The sequence below is a fragment of the Uloborus diversus genome, chromosome 10 (genome assembly GCF_026930045.1).
Source record: "Uloborus diversus isolate 005 chromosome 10, Udiv.v.3.1, whole genome shotgun sequence".
Classification (NCBI taxonomy): Eukaryota; Metazoa; Arthropoda; class Arachnida; order Araneae; family Uloboridae; genus Uloborus; species Uloborus diversus.
The window spans coordinates 103,235,114-103,259,735 of record NC_072740.1 but is presented as its reverse complement, the minus strand read 5'-3'; the positions used below and the strand labels follow the sequence as shown (position 1 = coordinate 103,259,735).

Here is a 24,622-nt window from a genome sequence, read left to right as displayed (position 1 = left end):
CTTAGCCACGCCTTTTTCCGAGTCGAACTCGAAGTGAAGGTTGTTTGATTAGCTGCAAAGCTCTCATCTCTGTCGACAAACAAAAATTTTATCATACTCTTGAAAAAGTTCTTTAAAAATCATGATTCGCCAGGTTCGTAAATTTAATCAACCTTCCCGTGTTGCAGGTCAATATGAATTGTTGAAATTGAGTGCATTCTAACACAATTATTTGGTTTTGTATTAAACTTATGTCTTTGAACTTTGATGTGACCAAATTTTCTATGATGTAAATTAACACAATTATGGAAATCCTTGACGCTCTCCCTTCAATTAGCTGTCTAAAAAGTAACAAAAAATGAAACGAAACTAAGTGAATAAAAGAGAAAGTAATGAATTAATCAGAAAGCATTTAATCTATTATAGTTTTTTAAAAACTCAGTCTTAATCCAATCACTGACATATGATAATAGACGAAAATTTTGGTATCTTTACTAAAGCGTATCCGTAATTTTGAGTGTGAGCGAGCCAGCGAGCTCATTTTTTACACATATTAAAAAAAAAAGAAAACTTTTGTGATTGTGAATGGCTTCATGGCTTCATGTAAAACTTTTGATCTCCACAGACCCTCGTTAGAATGGAAAACATATTTTATTATTAAATGTACTGGATAATATTTTTGGTGATTGGGCTAGTAAAAAATTAGGTTTGTACAAATTTTATATTGACTTAGTCAAACACAATAAATTGCAGTTTAATTTATAATTTGGATACTTTTTTAATGATGGTGAAGCTGAAAATTTTGGCAATCTAAGCGAACAGTTCCGTCAATTGAACATGATTCACCTTTGTAAGGTTGATTTACTGAAGCCTCTAGCTGCTACAGTAGGTATCTCCATTCCCAATTTTTCCACTAATGCATTTTATTTCACTGCAACACTTTGGTAGGCCAACAACCTGAGACAGTCAGAGAGTTTTAAAATGATCCCCTAAATGGTTTTAAAAAAACCCCCAGGAAACGTTGTTGTAACTCATTTCTTTTTGTAGGGACAGATATGTTAATCTTCCCCCAAAATTTTATTTGGAGATGCTTACTTTTGAAGCTATTCGCTTCAAACAATTGATTAACCTAATAGTTTATTTCCTTCAATAATTTTAGATTACCTGTGTGGCTGCAGGCATGGGAAGTGCAGTTGCATTTGTAACAACACAAAAGCTGCAAGCAAAAGATATGGTCGCTTGCCATGAGTGTCGTATGAAAAGACTTCCTAAAGCTCGAGAAGTAATTTATTTTCTTTTTAATGTGAAATAATTTTCATACTTTATTTTTTTCTTGCTGCATGACCCGGCATCGCACGATCTATCTCAAAAATTATATAAATTAGTATATTTGTTGTTCCGATCATTTTATGTTATGATATAAATTTTCCCGTTTTCACAATATTTTTTATTGTTGCTCCAATCCTATTAGTCATAGCATGATGTTATATAGCTTAAAGCCTTCCTCAATAAATGGACTTTTCAACACAAAAAGAATTTTTCAATTCAAACCAGTAGTTCCTGAGATTGGTGTGTTCAAACCTCAGAGTGAAGATGGGTAGAGACTGGATTCCACTTTGAAATCGGGAAGAAGCTGCGGCGTGCATGGGTCAAGTGGGGAGCAACCAACTTCTTGCTCCTTGGCATCCTAAATTTATTGGCGAGTGTTTGCATGCAATAGGTAGCAAATTTAAATCTTCCCGCTTCGTGAAATCTTTTAAAGATTACTTGCAAGGGGCCATTCATTGATTATATAAGGGTTCCGAGGGGGAGAGGGGATTAGAAAAATCTCTCGGGGGTGGGGGGGGGGGAGAGCAAACTCATTCATACGTAATATTTTTCCAAGTCGATATTTTACATTAGAAATTAGGCGGTCAAGTGGTTTGCAGAGTTCATATTTCATTTGTGTCTGGAAGGAAAAACGTATTAGGATGAGCTGTTTTTTACTTGTTTTATAAAGAATGAATAGTGTAAAATATAATAATAGAATTGCACTATGAATGGTATGTTTATTTATAATTAATATCACATCATATAATATAGTTGAAAAATAAAAGTCTTTGATGAACGTCAAGCAGGAAGTTTCAGTGTAACTGATCCTTTTCTAACAACATTTTTTGTTTTGAAAATCGAAATGAAATCTTACATAAGAATAGCGGGAGGGATTTGAAAAATCTAATGTACCCTTATATGGGGATAAAGGGGGGAGGGAGGTCAAAAATTGGCAAAATCATCCTTACTTAATTAATGAATGGTCTTCAACATATGAACACAGTCTGTTACAGGCCTAATCCAGGAACGGCAAATGGGAAAATAAATTTTCCACTTGTTCCAAATTAGTTTCTAAAAGTTTCAAAAAATTGTAATGAATGCATATGAATTTATCAGAAAGCATTCATAATGTCTTATGCAAATAATACAATAGAATATTGAGAGAGTATTTCATTTAAAATAAAACACTCGATTGCAATATTTACTGTCTAAATTTTATTTAGAACAAAAAACCAGAAACAAGGACTTCCTGTTTATCAGAAATAAACTATACAAATTATTCCTTTTTAATTATTTGAGTACACAAACCAGAATCATAAATCCATAATCATGGACGTGCCCATCCCTCCAACAGCACCACCTCAAATGTTATATGGCCCCCCCCCAAATTAGAACCCCCCCCCAAAAAAAGACCCCGTTAAAATAACTTTCCACTAAAAATTGCATTAGCTTAGTTTGTGCAATTCCTGCCCCCCCCCCTTCTCGTGGACACCTCGAATCATTTATGATAATTCATACAAAAAAAGTCACCAATGGATACAATTTTGCTTAGTTTCACTGACCATTAAATAGTAAACTGAATTGTATTTCTCTACGAATAGCATTCATCCAACAATTTAATATTAGTATGAAGCTTAATTCAACAGAGAAAGAAATTCCAACTTGAATTGAGGCAATGAAAAGCAAAGAGATGTAAGTGGACATTTTCGAGTTTTGAGTAAAATGCTTTAAAAGATAACATCCTAGGTAGGCTTTCGTTGAATTTTTTTATAAATTACACTGTATAGCATTACCTACCAGGGCTACTAATTCTATCTCTTGCCCCAAAACAGACGAGAGGTTCCCCTTCTATTTGCACTGGTTATCTCCAAATTTTTAATTTTGCAACTTACATACCTTTGCTTCTCACTGCCTCAATTAGCTTTATGGAAAAAAACTTAATGAAGTCACAGAGATCTGTAAAGATACGAACATCTATATTAAGTATTTTATGAGGTAAAAGATGACAGCTCAAACGCTCAGTTCATGTTGTTAATTTTGGTAACATAAAATGTTTTTCGCCAAAAAAGCGATAAATGTCTTTAAAACTCTATTTTTAGCAATAAAACCAATAAATTTATAAATAACTGAGATATTATTAAAGTAAAAACTTACTGATGGAATGTTATTGGTCCTTCCTTGGGGACCAATTTATCCTTAAATCCAAATGCAGAACAATAAGAGACCATTTTGTTTTAAAACAACAACTCTCACTCGTAGAAACACATGGTATTCCGTGGTGGTTGCTTGTCAGGTGTTGAAAACCACTTTCGTGCTGGCGTGAAAAAGGGTTGCCACATACTCTCTCTACCCATCTTCACTATGAGGTTCAAGCAAATTTGACAGTAATTAAAGGGAGAGGTTCAGACCTGGGACCAGCCCCTTTCCTATGTTACTGCTTCACGTGATTTCAAACATTGTTTTTGTACAAAAAGCATGACTGAAGACTGCATGTAAGTGGGCGGATAAGTGGGGTATGGCAGTTAATGTAGTGAAATGTCAAGTGCTACACTTAGGTCATGGAAATAAGCGTACAACTTATCATTTATAGGGTTCAATCATTATAGTCAGGCAGAAAATGTTATCGATCTGGGTATCTTAATGAATCAGGACTTCAAGTTTAGTCAACAGTGCAGAATTGCGAGTAACAAAGCCAACAGAGTGCTTGGGTTTAGCAATACATCTATTTCAAACAAATCTAAAAAGGTTCTTCTGCCTTTATATAGAAGTTTAGTAAGACCCCATTTGGAGTATGCTGTGCAGTTTTGGTCGCCTTATCTGAGGAAAGATATTTGTGTATTGGAAAGGGTTCAAAGGGAAGGTTAACTAGACTAGTAAGGGGATTTTCAGATTTAGATTATGATACCAGACTTAATAGGCTTAATACGTATACCTAGAGCAAAGGAGGATCAGAGGGGACATGATTCAGTTGTTTAAATTTATCAAAATGAATGATGTTAATAAATTAAATTTTTGCACCGAAAGCAGGAGAAGGGGTCATTGTTTTAAGCTATTCAAATCTCATGCTAACCTGGAAATAAGGAAAAACTACTATAGCAGGGTTGTGGGCACTTGGAACAGCTTATCAGAAGAGGTGATAATGAGCAAGGGGTGGATAGCTTTAAGAAGGCCATTGATCTTCATTGGGGACTAATAAATTGTCTAGGACTAGCCTAGCTGGGCCAAGAGCCTTTTGCTGGTCGTCACGTTTGTATTTGTTGTATTTATGTATTTCATAAACTTCTATTAAACCTTATTTTATGTCTTATTGACTTACTTGGGCATTTCAAATAAATTATGTGATCAACTGCAGCTTTAATCCTTGAAGGATCTTAAAAAGGTTCATGAAATATTTGAATTAAATGCTTTTATGATTGTAGTTAAAATTATAAATTTCAAAAGTTTTTCAAAAAATGAGAAGATTGAGTTTTATTGTAAACTCAAAACTGGTCGACTAGATTACTTTCTCATTCTGTCTAAAAATAATTAAAAAAAAATAAAAAACACTTTGTTTAACAATTTTTATCCCAATCAAATCTGATAATTGCATCATTGAAATGCAGAGTATATGTATTCGGTTATGTGTTTGCCGGATGTTGTGTGGCACTTATAGGATATGGTATGAGTATCTTTGCATCTATAAAAGCAGTTACAGTGACGAGGAGTTACCTTTAGAAAGATTTGAAATAAGCAGTACAAGCAAAATCAAAAACAAATTAAAATCAGGCGCATAATGCTAGAAATTGTATAAGATGAAGGAGGGGGGGGGGGGAATGCAGGCATTTTCACTAGTGAAATTACTGCTATTCCTTAATTAAAATATGATAATTATAAAATCCCAAGAAAATAATTTATTAGATTTTGAAATTTTTGTAGCGTTAACAAACACAATAAAAACTTGATTTTATTTGATGTAATTTTTATAATATGCATACTATTTTATATGGTCTGAAAATAAGTGTTTTGACTGTTTACGTGTTCTTAAATCTGTTAAATTGAGTTAAGGATTAGGTTTATCAATCTTTTGAGTAACAGAAGTATATAGTTTTAGCACAAAAAAAGAGAGAGAGAGAGGGGGGGGGGGCACTCAACTTTCTAAAGATGCCCTTTCCAAGAAGGTGTAACATTTTTTTTAAATGTGTTATAATAAGTCTTATGCTATGATTGTGTTATATATGGATGTTTGTTTTTCAGTTACCAATATATGATAAGAATGAAAATCTTTCCATTGAGTATGATGAAACTTCTGTACCTCCAATGATGTCTGGGATATCATCTCTTAGACAACAGTTGGTGAAATATGGTTCATATTTAGATGTAAGTATTTTTGTAGTTTTGATATATTTTATGTTTGCTAAGCAAACAATGGTTAAAGATTTTGAGTTGTTTGTTATTAACCATGGAGTAGGGTGTCATGGTAACCATGAATAAGCAAATTTTGTAGAAAATTCATGAAAGGAATAAAGTGGAACGGTAACCGCAGAGAAGCGAATTTTGTGGATAATCCACAAAATAGGTAAAAAACAATACTAGTGTATGCAATAGCTTAAGAGAATCAATGACACTGGCATACATTCAAACTATTGGTAAAAAAAATTACATTGCTTACAATACAGCCAGGCCTGGATCTATAAATTTGGGACCCCCTGCTGCAAAATATGTAGCCCCTCCCCCAGAGGTCAATAATCTTGTATTTGTAACATTAACAAGTAGCTAGTTTTTTTCCATTTCTTGGGCCATTGGGTCCCTTAAGAACATGGGTCCGCCCACACTACGGAGTCGGTGGTTACATAAATCTGGCCCTGAGTCTTAAAAATGTATGTAAAAACTAATCAAGGATTATTAATTACACTACGCAACAAAAAATAACTTTTTGTTTGTATCCTCAAAAATAGTTAATTTTTACTAATTTTGGGTCGAGAAAAATATGTAAATTTACCTTTTTTTTTAGTTCTTGTTTTCAAGATACACAAAAGCCCAGAGAAAAAGGATGCACAGCAACCACCCATTGATTTGAAAGTAAATTTAAAAAGAAAAAAAAATCATGTTCAGTAAATTTAATTTGGTAGGTCTTGTTTCGTTAAACATTGTTTCTTTTTCAGAAAGCAGCAGTTGCTTTTAGCCTATTGCTGTATTTATTTCAGCTTTATATTATTCATAAACTTGCAATTCCACATTAGGTGTTACCCCCCCCCCCCCCCGCCCCCGATGGATGATACCAGGGGCGGATCGTCCTCCTTAGTGACACCACTGTTATATATTGTCCTCTCAGATCAATGGTAAGATATTTAATTTCCAGAAATAACACTAAGATTGGGAACCGAAAGTAACTATAGGTGGTGCTATAATTAGGATAAAAACATAACTAACCTGTCTGCTACAATGTTCTGCTACGGTATGAAGCTAGCAATGAAACATTACATTTCTATTTGTTTTTAGTGATATTCTTGCCTTATTTTCATGTTTTTTTTGTGCTTGGTTTGTGAAGATGTGGTTGTTCTTAATGCATCAATTATTCGTAAACTGTAGATTTTTTGATTTTCTTTTCCTATTTTGATTTGTAGTGTTGATATTTGTTGCACGTTCATTCTTTGACTCTTTAAAGTTTAAAATCATTTCATATTTTTTTCCATTTCTAACTTTAACTTTGATCTATTTTTTACTACTTTCCCTTTGTTACTGTTGGTGTTTATTTCTACACAGGAAGATTGCATATTATTATTTGTACTTATTGATCTAACTGTTTTCATGCCGATAAATACCAAGTTACCTTTAAAATTGTAGCTAGAATATACTTCTATCATAGCAGATCCTAGTAATTTAGCAATAATATTGCTAAATCACTAGCACTTAACAGTATTAATTTAATAATAGTTGGTTTAATTAGTTTTAAGTTTTGCTTGCATTAAAATAAATTTTACTAAAACATTGTATTTTCGATAATAAATAAAAATTAAATGAAATTTAATAGACTTTCATTGTTACTTTTTTGGACTGTCAAGTACATAATGAACTTAAATAATAAAAAAAATATCTGCTTAAGATCCGCCGAACAGTAATGGGTATGGTTGCAGATCTTTTTTCTTCATCAGATACCTGCGGATATGGAAATCTGGCATATGAGTTCATAAAACATGCATTTAATTGAGAAATTGTTAGGCTTGAATGTAACTTTGTTTTAACTTTTAATTCTAGTTGTTTGAAAATATATTTTACATTTGTCCTTTGCAGTAAACGCCGAATAACCTGCATAATAGGGCAGTACGGTAACCGCAGATAAGTAAACTTGTGGATAATCCACAAACTAGGTAAAAATGATACTAGTGAATGCAATAGCTTAAAAATATCAAGAACAATTGCATACAGTTAAACTAAACCTTTGCCAGTAAAAACTAAAAAGACATTGCTCATTATTTCAAACAGATTATACACATACAAGAGCAAATTGTGCAAAGTTCAAAATCCTGCGACAGATGAAACTATGTTACACCAAAAAAGCATAGGAGGGGGGAGGATTTTTTTAAAACTGGTCCAGTCACTTGTTTAACTGCTTAAGCAGTGTAGATCTAAAGTTCAGTTTGTGGTAAAAATTAATAAGTTATGCTGATAGATCTGAAGCAGTAAGTAGATGTAAAAATCAATTTTTACTAGTCAGTCAGATTTTGATGACTTAAAAGGTGTGATGTCAATTGAAGGGAGGGGGAAGAAATAAATAGGAATGTCTAAAAATAGATTTTGTCCTTATTAAGAAAAAATATGTGCATTGTCAGTCATTTCTGAAAAAAGAAAAATCTTTGAAATTATGACAGATTGCAGATAATCTGTCCCGTGGATAAGATACCCATGGATAATTGGGAGTTTACTGTTTTATAAACTTGGTATCATTAGAAAAAAAAGTGATTCATTTGTGTTATAAATTACGCAAATGCTACTTTCTGTATTAAAATTCTCCTAAAATCTAAGTCACATCATGTTAAGAAGCATGTTTTTTGTGAGTTATTAGTCTTAGTTCGATTTTTATATTGGAATAATTTAACTATTAAAAGCTATCTAATTTTTTTACTTTCAATTTTTATACATTACATTAATATCATCAAATTTTTTGATTACTAGTATTTTTCATCAATTTAATTACTAGTATTTTTTATGTTTTACTTTAATATGATTCTTCTTTTTTGAAGGTTGCAAAAGAAGAAGCTGTTCATATATATGAAACAGGAGTTGCACATTCACAATGTAAGTCATATTATTGAAATAACTTCGTACACATTTCATATTTTGTTTCTAAAAATATTAAAATTGTAAAGATGTTTGAGATTGCTCTAACTGTCTAACTGGCTATGAATGATGCATATTTCTAAAAGTTTCCAGTTCTATAATGTGCCAGTTGACTTCTGACCTTAATTTAATCGACACATTAATTCAAATTTAAAAGTGAATGCCAGCAATAGGCTCTGGGCCCTTCTGGCTTGTTCTAGTCAATTTATCAATCCCCAATGACCCCAAGAAACCCATTTCCCTTACAACCACCTTAAATACTACTTCTGGGGAACTATTCAAAAAGCCTTTAACCCTACAAGGATTCCTACTGTTGACTAAAATGCAATGCTTCAGCTAAAGTTAACCCGGGGCTACTAGAGCTGCCAACTTTTGAAAATCTAAATTAGTATAAATAAGAAATAACAAAGGAAAAATTGCAGATTACTTCACTCACGTGTTTTGAGGTTCCAAGGAAACCCTTTTTCATATCAAAATAAGCGAGTTTGTACATAAACAGACTCCTAATTCAAGGTTTTTGTTTGTAGAAAGTACATTTTTTTCTTAGCAGTTGGCAGCTTTGCCACTATGGCAAATATTATCACAAAAAAAAAAAATCGCTTTGAAAGTTACAAAAACTTCATGCTATTTTACCCTGTTCTTTTGTTTGTGACTTCCAAAACCCAGAAGGCCCGAAACCTGGATCTTTCTTCCTTAAATAATTAAATAACAAAACCAAGCAAAAATGTTTTTTTTTTCCATTTTTTGTTTTCAGTTTTAAATGCCTGAAATTGTCAACATTTGGGAAAAACTTGTTAAAAACGCAGTACTTTCAGTTTATCCTTTTTTTAAAAACATTTTTTTGCTGCCACAATATGTAAATAAGCGTTTTGCTGCAATTGCGCAGCAATCTTTTGACACCCACTTTCAGTTAATGATAGCCCTTTTTCTCCTCTAAAAAGTATGCAATCCTAAACATATTGAACAAAAGTAGAAATTAATTTTTAGTAAAAATCTGATTTATTTATTAAATCAGATTATATATATCAGATTATTATCAATCGACACACTGCATTATAATAAAAAGCAACATCTGCAGACTATATGTTGCTACACATTGTTTGTGAATTGTTTTAGAGTTTAATGAAGTGTACTTTCATTCAAATTAATCAAAATATAAAAGAAATTTATTGCAAACATATGCAAAATCGGAAAACACGTGAAAAATACTGCACTTTGGGAGTGTTTTCTCTATTCTTTGAGTCAGAATCCAAAATTAGGAAATCCATATAGGTTCTGGTCCTGAACTTCTCAGATTTGGGTTCCCATACTGTAGGTTGCTACACTTAGGAATTAAAATATTTCCAATGAATGCAAATTGATGATCTAGAGATGCAGCTTTCAGAATTTCAACCATCATAGCTGAACTCGTGTGCTTGTCCAAATTAAGGTGGAAATGTGAAAGTCTGGTACAAAGTCGTGTGAACAATAAAAAATTGTGCAACTATGAAAGAAAAATTTTGTTACTTGGAAGAGATTACCTGTCACTTTTAGGCACATGAAAAATCTGGCAATGGCTTGCTAACATTTTTTCTCTAAATGAATTTTTTGAGACTTTTGTTTTGAAAGCTGAATTACTTTAAAACAAACAAAATAAATTGGTTAACAGATATAAATTTAGTGTCTCTTGCATGACTTTGAAGGGCACAAAGTATGAACCTCGGATGGAATAATTAGCAGGCATAATTCAGTGCCAAAAAGAGTCCTAATTTTTTCTTTTTTCATGCATTTGATTACCATTACTTTGTATCGTGAATATTAATCTTATTTTAGACATTTATTTAGTGTGATTTATGGTTTATTTTTCTTTTTTTTCAAATTGCAGTTAAATATATAAAATAAATAAATATATTACTTTATTTCATCAAAAAATTACGAAGAGATCTGCCTTGTTAATGCCACAGTTTTAAGTTTTATTTATTTATTTTTTTCAAATTTTTGACAGGCTGAAACAAAAAAGTTCACTTTCACTGAATTAGTGGGAATTTTTTTTTCATTGTGTGTAAAAGGAACATTTTTCAGAAATTTTTGTGTTAAAAGTCATGTTTCAAATCTTTTGTTTGTCAAAGATTATCTTTTTGCATCCACAACCACTTGGAAACTAAGTTTACATACTTAATGTTTGTAGAATGTTACATACATGAATAAATTTCCATTGTCTTTCTAATCACTTTATATTAGTCAGACTTTGCATGGATTATTATTGTAACAAAATACTTGAAGGAAAAATTACTTCATATCATTTTGGAAGAAGTATCCGGAAAATAGTTAAAACATTTTTGGATTATCTTCTTCTACAGTATCCTAGTAGGTTTGTATGTAATATTTTGCTTTTAGTCCAGTTTGCTCATTTTAATGGATAACTTTCTTACTTGATGATTTTTTCAACGTGTTTAGATCAAAAACATTAGTTGCCAGTGTTGCTGTAGTCACTCATATTTTCAATCCAAACTCTGCCAAGAAGTCGTTGCTGTGGCAAATTGGTCATTTATGGCCTCTTCAAAGATTTGACAAAATCTTTATTGTAATGTTAGGTCACATAGCTTTTATCAAGCACAACATTTAGGTTTCATTATTGCTTTTAATTATACGTTTCGGATCACACTATTTGAAACATTTTCAAAGAAGCCGGTCTTCAAAGCCCAGAGGTAGCTCCAAAGCTGGCGTTAAGATTCTCTACAGTAACAGAGGTTGCAGTTTGTTCAGACATGTGTATTGGAGGCTGTCAGAATGGAGTTCCATTCTTTTTACTAATGAGAGGTGTCTAAAACCATTCAGCCATTCATCTGCATAGGTGTATAAACCAGCATCATATTGTTTTGATGATTGATATACAAGTAAAATGCACTTCAGGGATTGGGTTTCTGTTTCAGTTTGATGCTGTCTGTAGCCAAAATGAATTGGCTGCTTGCATCAAATTCCTAGGTGTGTAACAGTTCTATTTTTTTGTGATGTATTAGAACACATAAGGTTTGTTATTTCTTTTAAAATCATCTTGGTATATTGTTTGATTTATTTTTGTTGATTGACAAATCTTGACTCTGAAAGTAGCATTTTGAGTCTAGTGATGAGTGGTTCAAATGTTTTTCTTTAGTATTTTTTTTTTTACTGATCAGAATGTAGTCAAATTTTGCTTCCACTCATTCTAACTTTCTAAATTCATTTATTTGTAGAGGGGTTCACAATCAGAGATTCAAAAGTTCAGTTCATTTTACTCTTTGTTATGGTCCCTTATCAAAACTTTATGTCAACAATTTCAAAGAAAACTAGAATCCACATTGATTTACACCTTTCTTGCTTTCATAGTACATGTGAAAGCAGTTATTAAGCTTGCAATATTTCTTCCTTCTTAGGATGGAGCATTGGGACTAGAGATGCACATAATATTCGGTTGGTATTCAATATACTGCATATTCGGCAAACAACCGAATATACAGTTCACCCGAATACTTTAGTATTCAGCAACTGAATAGTAAACAAATTTAAATGTTTGATAGTTGGTAAAGAAATAAGTTTTTCATACATTTAATGAAAGTTGCAATATAGTACCACAGTGCAAAGTTAATTCAAACTATTACTTATTAATTTTATCACATTCTATTCTAAGTAATTTTTATTCAAGAGAAAGCACTCAGATATTCAAATAAATTTTGTTGCTTTTTTGTTTTTCTTTATTCTTATGACACATTACATTAGCCTTGCTGTTAAAAAATCATTTAAATATGACACAGTGACCAGAAAAAGAATTCATAAAGAATGTTAAGTAGTTCTAAATATATAAAGCTGAAAAAAGTGAGGGAAAAAAAAAGACAGCACTTGAATATTAAATTTTGCAATACTTTAATTTCTAATAGCCCAGTGGTTGGGGAGTTGAATACGGAAGTAATTGGTGGAAAGCTGGAAAATTACTTTAATCAATGCCGTATAGGTCTGGAATGACCATACTAAGTTTTCCCCTTCTACTAAGTGAGCTTTAGCCATTAGTGGCGGATTAGTGAGAGATTTAGCTATTAGTGGCAAAAAAACACCTGTTTTTTCATTAATATAACAATATCTCAAAAATAACTTTTGCAATGGCCATACATATAAGCAGAACAAATGTAGAGGTTAAAATACTGAACAAAATGAGTACCTACAATATATATCTTTCTTAAGTACTAAGAGCACAACTTAATTTCAAAGTTTGGCAAAAATTACTATTTGTAATGATATTTTAAGAAACTTGGGTTTGTGTATCTTTATGTAAGGTTCTTTATTTAATAACATAACGTGTTGCCATGATTAGCAGTTATCAAATCATATATCAGGAAAGAAAGTAATTATCTGTTTATGCAGAATCACAGATAAACATAAAGCATATTAGCCATTTACAATATTAATTTGATTTTGTATTTGAAATGATTTATTTCAAATTAATAATTATACTTAATGTAGATAAATTTAGGACGTTTAATAGAAATGCATTTACATTTCCTAAAATAGATAAAAATTTTCTATTTTAAACGGACTTAAAAATTCAAATATAACAGTAAGTTTTTAAAACAAATATTCAGTATTCGGCTAAACATTTGGTTTAAATTTAAACCAAATAATTTGTATTCGGCAAAATATGGTATGTGGTGCTTCTCTAATTGGGAACTTTTAAATCTGAAATCATTTTTTATATCTGAAAGTTTACTCATTTATCTTGTAACCCTTCTTTGAGCCCTTTTCAATATGTGACAAATCCTATTCTCAACAACATACAATCATAAATTGAAAATATAATTTAAAAACTTTTAAATTGTCTGTTAGAATTTTCAAACCACTTTTATCTAGATCTAAAGTAAAATGATCTGTCATTGCATTGTATAATTTTATGCTTTAGTTCTCAAAAGCTAAATACCGAATGCAAGATAGAAACAGGTAAAACTTATGAATTTGTTTTCTGTCAAGTACATTTTATAGTGAAAATTAAAAAACATAATGTGTTAAGATCCTTAGGTAAAGAAATAGCTTTTAATTAATTCTTTGTCTACAGTTTGAAAAAAAAAATGTTTTTTTTTTCATTTTATCTTTTTTAAATTTAGCTTCATTTGAATATTTAAAAGACGAAGAAAACAAAATAGCTCGAATAGCTATAATTGGATCTGGAGGATTAATAGGATATCTCTATGCAAGAAGAGGTAATATAGTGTTGATTTCTTGTTTTCATTTTTATTTTAGGTTTTGATTCAATTGTAAAAGTGGGGGTAGTTTTCAAGTGCTGCATAAAACCAGGGAAAAGTTAGAAGATATCATTCAAACAAAAGTTTAGGCCTAAAGTGAATACAAAATCATCAGATGTAAAATGTTAGAACCTGCATTTGATATCTAAGTACTGAAATTACAGTTAAAAATAGGACAGAAAATGTAGATGAAAATAATAAAAACAGCAAAAATGAATATTAAAAATTGTTTTGGTAATCATTTTATATTATAATATAACATTAAACAAGATTTATATATTTAAGATTTAGCAATTCATGATAAATGTTGGTGGAAAAAAACAAACAAATCTTTAATTTCAAATAATTTATTTTTGCTTTGAATTTTTAAATACTAGGAGGCTTTGACCCTTGCCCAATTCACTTGTTAACCCTCGTGCTCACTTCACTTTCATGTGTGTAGTGTTAGTATCCTTCAATATGGGTTGAGGTTCTTAAAGTCTGTGAGATTTTAGCTGGGTGCTGCAGGCTTGGAAATTCCTATTTTTTTTTTTTTTTTAAGAATGGGAAATTATGTGTGTTCACATAGAATTCAAATAAATAATTATTTTCTTTTAGAAATTATTTGCCATATGAGCTAGCCAACAGAGTCTGTATCTTTATTCTATAAAGCATGTTTGAGGTGGTCTAGAAAGAGCTATTAAACTTAAAACTTATCATTCAGATTCAGAGATATCATCCACTTTTCAGTACCCTCCAGGGTTTCAAAACTGCTTAAACCTGCATTTAGCACAGAAAACATTTTGGGACATCTTCAGTATGATGTCTTGTTGTGAGGCTTGTATAGCAATACAGTAAACTTCTAATTTAGCTGCGGAATAGGGTGGCACAGTAACTGTGGATAAGGAAATTCGTGGATGATCTTCAAAATAGGTAAGAAACAATAATAGTGTATGCAAAAGCTTTAAAAATCAATAATACTCACCTACATTTAAAATGTAGCTAAATCGGTAGTGGGTTACAAGTATTTATGAAAGCTAAAAAGAAAGGATCCTCATTATTGCAAGCAGAATACAAATACATGAGCAAATCGTGCACATAGATGATATAGCTAGGTTAGACCAGAAACGTATTGGGGAAGGGGAATTTTTTCGAACAAGACTGGTCCAGTTACTTGTTTACTCATGTAAGTAGTGTAGATCTGAAAAGTTTTAACTAGTAAGGTTTCGACAACCTTGGATGGTTTGATGTCATTGGAAGGAAGGGGGAGAAAAAATAGAAATGTATAAAAAGAGATTTGCTTTTGAAAAGGTAAAATATGTGCATTTATCAGCATTTAGCTAAGTATCGCCAATGTTTTTTTTTTGAAAATGATAAGGGTTGAGGTTAATCAGGAGCTTACTGTAGATTGTGAATGAACCAGGTGTGAGTCCAGAGAATGAGGGGTCATGACCTCCTTTTAAGTAACCAAAGATAGACTAAAGCTGCATTTTGGAGATTATATTGCAAAAAAATGCCCTAGATCTCCTATTTATGGCCAAAAATGTCCTTATGACCTCCCCTTCCAGAAATACCACCTCCAAAATTGGAAGCTGGATCCGCCCGTGGAAGCTGATTTCTATATTAAACGGGACTATTCCTGAGTTATAATACATCTTAGACTCTCAGATCATTTTTGATGTAAGGTGAGTTTGGGTAAATGCATGCTCTTTTTTTTTTCAAAGATCAGTTTCTGAAGAATGGTGCTCTGTTAAAAAATCTTGTACGTGTTTACCACATTTTTAAGGTTAATTTTCAGGTCCTTTCTTAAGGTTTTCACGCATATATTATAGCAAATAAACCACAAGCAGAAGCTTTAAGATCTCTTTTATGGCACTTCTTCTAATAATCACTTTCCCCACATGGTGGGTTAAGGCGACCCTTGGCCATTTTCATCACATATTTATATTTACATTGAATTGAGCATGAATGTTACACTGTATTAATGAATTTCAAAGTATATTTTCCTTTAAAAACCTATGTGTATAGTTTTTGAATATAATTATGATTTTTAGGATTGAATTGATTTCTCTCATACATATTTTGATTTGCCCAATTTACAGAAGACATGGTCCAAATCTCTTTTTTTGATTTTCTAAATATTTAATTTCTTCATATTTTCCGATTTTTCCAGTCAGTAAAGCTTTCTTGTTATTTGATTTTTAACTCATTTCTGTCTCATAATCATTGCTTTCATCTAAACTCTCTGTATTCTTTCTACCAATTGAAGAATCACAGTAATTCTACCAAACAAAGATGGTCTACAAAATGGTGTACAAAAGTTCATTTTGGAATGCCAAATTACCTAATTGCTGCGTTGAAACTTTCTAATTCAGAGTTTCCTAAACGGACCCCTGGGGGTCCGCAAGTCCATGCCATGGGGTCTGCAGTGCTATCCAGCTAAAATGTTAAATATAATTGAGATTGGAGGACAAGCAATGATATTTTAATTCAAAAAGAAAGCACTTTCATGAGGAATTTAAAAAGGTCTTGTTTAAGTACAGGCAGGATGCAACAGCTCCCCCCCCCCCACACCTCCTTGGAACTCTCGGAAGTAAACACACTACACAGTAATTAATTTTGTGTACACGACAAAGAAAGATCATATTGTTACAAAGCTATATTAAGTAAAATGCAAACATTGAGGCACGTTTTTCAGCTGGAATATCATGCTTCGACTAAAACTTTTGCTCAAATTTTCAAGACTCATGATGTAGAAATTTGGTGATGATATTTTTATTCCTAATTGAATTTTATTTTTAAACTATAAGCAAAATTAAAGGCTAAATCATGGGGTGGCACTTGCTCCATCGTACTTTAAACAAAAGGGAAAGTGCGACCCCTCTTATAAACAAAGTCTGGTTACAGTAGTTAATTAAAACATGCCATGTATGTTAGTAGTAACTTGTTACTAAAAAATACAACTTACACTTGCTGACTTCAGTTGAGGAGTTTACTTTCAAAACAGATTATATCCAGTTTTATATTTTTTTGGTCAGACGAAAAAAACTTTTATGCACAAACACTAACTGTTAGAATTTTGAATTTTTCACAATGTTTTAGTGGAATAACAAGTGACTATTGGCATAAGCCTAAGAATTTTTCCACAATTTTATCAGACCTAAATTGTCAATTTCACTTTGGATGTATTCCTTTTTGGTGTAAAACAGTGGATAATATCACTTTTGCAATAAAAACACGCAGTTTTTTCATAAATAAACTTTAAAATTGAAACAATATTCAACATTTTTTAATATAATTTTTTTTTACTCTACTTTATTCTTTTTATTGAACATTTAAAAAAAATGGTCCTTCGATCCAATTAAGTATGAACAATGAAACCACCCAAGTCGATTCAAATAACTACAGATCACAATTCTTCAATTGATCACAATTTAATCATGAATTACTTACAGTTTAGTAGCAATATCAATTATTTAATATTAATTAAGTAATCACAATTTGAGGTCACACTTGCCTAACTGATAAGACTTGCACAAGGTGCAAGTTGCTGCGATCTCTTAATACAGACAGGTATCAGGGTTGATTGGAAATGCTCAGCCAGTGCCTTACTCCGCTATTTTATTTGTGAACTACTTTTGAATTAGAAGTGGCAAATTCAAATTTGGATAAGTGCCCTTCTGATATGACAGTGAATGAGTGGATACCGGCAAATAAGAGATAAGTTCCACTTTGCTGTAAAAGACCTGACGAGAAATAAGGGGATGGATATACACTGTTTTGATAGTAAAACTAATGTATATACATTTTTTTAACAGTAGATATTAACCACTTCGAGAAGAAAGTAATTCATGGGTCGGGCGCACGCGTGCGATAGGGCTTGTACTAGAGATTCTGAAAATGAAAAAAAAAAACATTTTTTTTTCTTTCCAAAAGTGGATATAATCCATTTTGAAAGTAAACTCTTCAGTTGTTTGATATGACAACAAAATAAACAAAACTCTTAACCTTCTCAATCTTCAAATTAGAGCTCTGTACAAGACTTTTAAGTCTTTACTGATTGTGTTTTATCTATGAGTACCAGTGCCAATCTCTACTTATAGGAATTATCACTAGACATTCTCCTAAAACATTCAATGGGTGGCAGAAGTCTCTTCAGGTCAGCATTCCCGAAATTCTCAGGGGATGCACTTACTCCGCGGACGCATTTACCCGAACTCACCTTAACCTGTTCTTTAACTGAATATTCATCATTTCCCCACAATGTTATGTTGTTATATTTCAGGGTTGGGTTTCTTTCATAAAAAAAGGTTTCTTCCAGGACTCCAGAAAAAAATTACAATTTTAAGAAAAAAAAAAAAAAAAAACCTGAAGAAGTTGGAAGAAATGGAAGTAACTGGACAAAAACGACTGAAAACCAAAAAGTTGATAAAAATTTAAGTATATTTTTTAGAATTTGATGAATTCTTAGAATTTATCAAATGCAAAAAGATTGCACCAGAAATGCTATTTTTTGGGAAATAAACAAATTACTTACAGGAAATTGTTTTTCCATTTATGCTAAGAAAAATACCAAATAGTTGATCTAAAGGCACATTGTATACAATACAGTAAAACCTGTAAAGTTGACCACCTTTCTAAGTTGACCCCTTTTTTAGGCACGGAATTAGCCCTTATCATATAAATCAACCTCTGTAAGTTGATCACCTGCTTAAGTTGACCACTAAAGTAGTGTACCACAAGTGGTAAACTTACACAGGTTTCACTGTACTATGCTGAATATCATTAAAATTATTTAAAAAAAAAAAAATATATATATTTTTCTAGCATTTGTATCAACGAGCTAATTTTAAAGTACTATTGTTCTAATAGTCCCGTAGCCAGCTACAAATTTGGTCAATCATTCCCTCTCAAACGATAATTGGTAAGAGGCATCAGAGAATGGTATTAAAATGCCTCGTGAATGTGTGTCCGTGGGTGGGATGAGCGGTGGTAGGCTCCCAATCACGCAAATTTTTTTTAAAAAAGTCAGTCATTTCCTCCCGGCTGAAACTTTGTCAAATTATAGTTAAGACAATATCTCGAAAGAAAATAAAAAGTCAGCTGACGTAACGCGGTGGGTTATGAGTCAGCTGGTAAGGGTCAAACATGTAAAAAAAAAAAATAAATAAAAATTTAATGATTTCCTCTCAGTTAAGAATTTGCCTGATGACAGCTTATATGCAACTCTGAATAAATACACTACTCAGCTGGCTGTACCCTGGTGGAAAAATGGTCAGCTGTTACATTGAAAGTTGAATTGATTATTTCAGAAAGAGCATAAGTCCAATGGATTCTGTAAAACTTACGCCCATTCTGAAATAATTGATTCAGTTATGACGCAGGAGTTAAAGCGGGAGCATCTATCGCCTATTAGACTGCACCAGCTGAAGAGTTTTCCCTCGACTTACTGCCAGCTGACTTTATTTATTAGTTACAGAAGCATATTAACAATCAGCTTACAAATTTTCATCTGGGACGAAGTGACATACGTTAAATTATTTTGTTATTTCTATAGATTGAAGTTACACATGCTTAGCATAGCATACAATAGTGTCATACAACCTACTTCCAGCGGGCCACATTCTTCCCGGTCCTGTGAATAAATTTGGTCCAGCCAGCGGGAAGCTTACAAACCAAATGACCGGCCTTTAGTTAATAATATATTTTCTTTTGGATTTTTTTTAGAGAAAACTAAGCCCAAAAAATCTTAAAAACCTTTTGATCGCTCAAGTAAGAAAATTTCGGGGCCGTATTCGAGGACCAAGGGTGCAACTGATTAGACCAGGGTGTCCCAACCTTTCAGGCTATAGCCCCCCTGAAAACTGATAAGAATTCACCCCCCCCACATACACTACCACCAGGTATACTACTATAATCAGAATTAATCGTCGGGTACTTCATGACGAAGGCGGAAAAAATTCCTTTTCCTGGAAAACAAGCAATATTTTAATCGTCTTTCCTTTTATTTTCCTTCAAAATATTGTCTTAACTATAATTTGACAAAATTTTTAGCCGGGAGGAAATGACTGACTTTTTAATTTTCTTTTGCATGATGCTACTGCCGCTCATCCCACCCACAGACGCGCAGCTGACTTTCACAAGGTGTTTTGACACCATTCCCTGATGCCTCTTACCAATTATATTTCGAGAGTAAATGATTGACCAAATTTGAAGCTGGCTCCTGGACGATAAAATTTTTGGATATTTTTCTATCTCATGTTAGTAGTACTCTAATGAAGCATGTGTGAGACAGCAGTTTTTACCCAAAATATTTCTTCAACTATTTTTATAGTTAAGTCTTTTAAATATGCTGGTAATTAAAAATTTAAATTTCACTCAGTTGCAGGGGAGACTTTTCTTCTAGTCACTTTATTTATAACTTCTAATTTTTATAATATATATATATATATAATTTGAAGTTGATACTAGTATTAAATAACCTTATTAAAAATTACATTACGTTATTAATGTACCATGTGTGATTAATGTTTTTAGGTTTAACAATATGCAGTTTTTATTTTCTGCAAAAATACTTTTGCTTTATCATACAAAATTGCAACTTATGTGGTAAATTCTTAAAATAAGTTTCTTCCACTTGAAAGTAGCCTATTTCTTCCCGTCGTTTCTATTCTCTTTGAAACTTGCTAACTCTGTTATGTTTTTCCCTGTTATAGTATCTCACTGCACAAGTAGAAATAAGAACTGCAAAAATTTGAATTGAGTCTTAGAATTCTTTTTCGAATAAATAATTTTTTCTTTTTGATTGCAAAACAGTACCTAACAGTATGCGAAATATTTTTTACTTTCTAATTTTTTTCACTAGTACTGGCAATTTGTTTCAGAATTTTTTAAACCCTCTGTTTAAGTTTATATAGAATATGTTCTTTTGTTTAATCTTAGTTTAATTTCTTATTTTGGTATGCTGTACTTTAAGTTTTCACATAATAGGAACTTTTTGTTCACTGCTTTTACATAAATTGCTATTGCTTTTCCTTGATGAATACAAATATTATTTAAATTCTCTTAGCAAATTACTTTAGTTAACAGTTGCAATATGTAACGGAAAATACTAAGCTGTTCCTATCTAACTGGTGAACATTTTAAGCATTCTTCATAATATGATTTGCAGTGTTTAATTTTGAAGCATTTTATATTGGATTTATATTTTAAAGCTTGATTGTTTTTACTACTCTGAAGTGCACTATTAATTTTTTGTTTTTTTCTCTCTTAGGAGGCATTATAAAAAAACTTCTCATGCCTTGTATTGGAGTTGGAGCTATGTTTTCCATTTTTTATCCAAGTATAGCAAAAACATATGCTGTAAATGGATTTGAGTTTACAAAGCATCATGTTGATAATGCTCTTTCACAATATGGAGGTACAACATTTTCTGCAGTAATAGATGTATGTTAAAATAAATTGTAATCTTTAATGATTTTAATCAATATATAACAGCGGTCAGCAACTGACGAACTGCAGAAGGTCAAAAACTGAACTGCCAAAAATGTTTTGAAAGTATAAATTACATAAATATTAAAAAAATATTTTTATGTAGGAAGCAACAGTATCATATTGTGCCACTTTTATCACATTTTTAATTATTTTGGAAGGAATTGTGTATCAGATTTAAGTGTTAAATGGATAGTGTAGAATTTTAGGGTTTTTCAGACCTCAATAAAATTTTTAAAAGTACCCGAACCCCAACTTAAGTTACTTGCTGACTTCTAATTTATAAGCTGGGGGAAAAAAAAAACAGTTTGATTCTTATGATTTAAAACTTTGCTCTGCCTAAATGTTTTAAAGCTTTTTATTTTTGTAGCAGTAAAAGTTTATTATTTTTTAGCTCTATTTTATCACTCTGTGGCAAAATATTTGTACTAGATAATATTGAGTTTAATTTGAATTCTTTCTTTCATCATTCCAAGCTGAAATAACTTTGTATTACATGTCTAGGTTATGATACTGGGAAAATGGCTGAAGATACAAATGCAAAACTTGAACAACTAAAAAAGTTCATGAAATATGAAGGTCTTTTGGAGAAACTGAAAAACATGTTCAACAATAGTACTAATGCATCCAAAAAGGTAATGTGATTTATGCAGGTTCCATATGTAAAAATAAATACCAGAAGCAAGAAGGATATTACTTTTTTTTTTTTGAAGTATTTAAAAATTACTCTCAACGTTTTAAAGTAAAATGTCAAGTTCTTACATAGGGGAACGTGGGGACAAAGTGAAATATTTAAGATAACTTATTCTTTTCAAAATGAACAAGTTCAAAAATTATGAAAATTTTGGTACATAAAGAAAGAACAATATATTTTATAATAAAACTTGCATTGAAATATTATTTAAATTTTTTTTAAAAACTATGGAGCAGTAAGCGATGAGCATGAGGAAAGATTTCACTAAGATATCTCTGCAATGGATCGCAGATATCAGGGTCATTGAGCTGAGTTAATGCTCACCAAATATTGCTGGAATATTACAAGATGTGATCTTTCTTTGACATACAAGATTCAATTGAGGAAAAAAAAAAAAAAAAGTTTACAACAATAGCTTGGTTGCTGTGCATCTTTCTCCTGTGGGCTTTTGTGTATCTTGAAAACAAATGATATTGATAACAAAAATAATTTTTAGATTCGTTTTTCTACTTAAAACTAGGATGTGAACAAAAACTTATTTTTTGTTGCCTAGTGTAATCAAATCTGGTGAAAGAGATACCATTTTGGATCCTTTGAACTTCTTAAAAATGAAGATTTGGTAAACCTTATAAAAGTAAACAGAATGACATGATATCGTCATCCTTTGAGAATGGAGCTAGAGAGAACTTCATTTATATAAAGGCTTTTGGAAAAGTGGCAGACTATTGAAAAAGATGACAGGATAGTCTAAATTCATATTTCAAGCCCTTCAAAACTAGATATCCATGGCCCGGGAAAAAGGAAGTCTGGGAAAGATTTCTGAAATGGACTAAGAATTAGCATTGTCATACATACCAAACTTAATGACAAACCAAAATATTAACTCTTTGATGAATGTTTTTGACCATCTATAGTGTTATCCTTTAGGTATCCCTATAAGTTATCCTTTAGTTTTAAAAAGTAAAAATATGCAATAAATGTTGAAAACGCAAATCTGCTTACACGTGTAGACTTTTACTGTCATGGACAGGTAAAGGGCAGTTTCTGCAAAATTTTCTTTTTTTTTTTTGCATTCTTGTCTTCTATTGTACATTAGCTTTATTGTACAAGCTTGCTTATTTGGTTTGTACTGAAAAAAATAAAGTGTGAAAAGAAGTCCAACTCCAACATTTCCCTATTGTTAGCATTGAATTCAAAACGTATCTCTTCAAATATCTTGAAAACTCATTTCTGCAGATACTGCCATTTACCTGTCCATGGCAGTTTATATCGACAAGATCACACCTTTTTGCATGTAACCCTTAAACTTATATTTGCACTTTCTTGTTCATTATCTGTAGATGTTGGCATGACATTTTAAAAGTATACTAAACTATTGCGAAAAATGGATTTTCTTCATATATGATAAACGAAGGAAATGTTCAGAAATATAAATGTGTAAGGTTTACATTCAGCACTTTAAAACCTTTTTCATTTTTGGTTGAAGATATGGATGCCACTGATGATTTCCTATCCTAAAAATGCAGATTTTTGAATTTAAATGTAGACTTAGTTTCAAACAGCAATCAAGTTGCTATAAATTATTGCTCTCATAGATGGAACTTGAAAACTTGTTAATTTTGAAGTAGTGTCTGAAATTGTATTTAAAATTTCTTTCAATAATATTTAAAAAAAAAAAAACCTCTAGTAGAAGTTTCAATTATTTTCAGAGAAATATTTTAACTTCATTTTATGATTAATGGAATTACCTCTTGTTTATGATGTAGTCAGATTACAATCAATAGAAATGAACTGACTTATAATTTCTACTATTAATAAACTTGAATAATGATTATGCTTGTATAATTAATTTTACAGTTTTTATGGAAAACTCATCTTTTTATTTTTCAGACAAGTCTTGAAAATGATGAAAATAAATCCGATCAAGATCTCTATACCACTAGAACACCTACATAGGGATGCTATTATTATTTACATAAAAAATGTACTTGTGATAAAATTGGAGGGAAAAAGTTCTGAACCATTTTAAAGACTATTGAAAAATGACAGCTTCTGATGTACTTCAATTTGTTCTTTGCATTTCGTTTCTTTACACTTTAAATTATAGTTATTAAAGAGTAATCAAGCTTAATGAATCTTATCTTTCTGGAACATAGTTTTTTAACACTAGAATTATGGCTGTCTTCATATACTTAGAAATATGGCAAGGATCATTTTGATCCTCTGAGAAGAAATCTGCATAATTCCCTACATAGTGTTATATATTTGTAAAAGTTAATTAAAATAAACATATTTATAATTATTAGCTACCAGTTTGTTTCGCACTCTTGGCTTCCTTAAGTGGTTTTCCATCTCCAGCTCAATCACTTTCCTATGCCGGGCTGATGAGTGCTAATAAGCACGAAACTGCAGTCCTCGGCTGGAAATGACTGAGCTGGCGGTGTATTTCACATATTTATAATAGTTTATTTAAAGGATATAGAGATTTTAATTATATATAATGAAGTATTCAGAAAGTTTTAAATACCCTTAAAATAACTAGTGCTATTTCAGTTGCATTTCAGAAACTAGCAACTAATGCTCCCATTTATGTACAAAACCATTA

The 24,622-nt window shown here is 31.4% G+C and overlaps 1 protein-coding gene across 1 annotated transcript; it reads left to right on the top strand.

Annotated features, from left to right (window-relative positions):
• On the top strand, positions 1-24,166 carry LOC129231588 (uncharacterized). The gene is made up of 8 exons (XM_054865947.1): positions 1-133; positions 1,139-1,261; positions 5,524-5,646; positions 8,511-8,565; positions 13,716-13,811; positions 21,106-21,252; positions 21,828-21,958; positions 23,908-24,166. Exons 1-8 carry the CDS (start codon positions 122-124, stop codon positions 23,971-23,973), a joined length of 753 nt encoding a protein of 250 aa, XP_054721922.1. The 5' UTR covers positions 1-121; the 3' UTR covers positions 23,974-24,166.
• Positions 24,167-24,622: the final 456 nt, after the last annotated feature.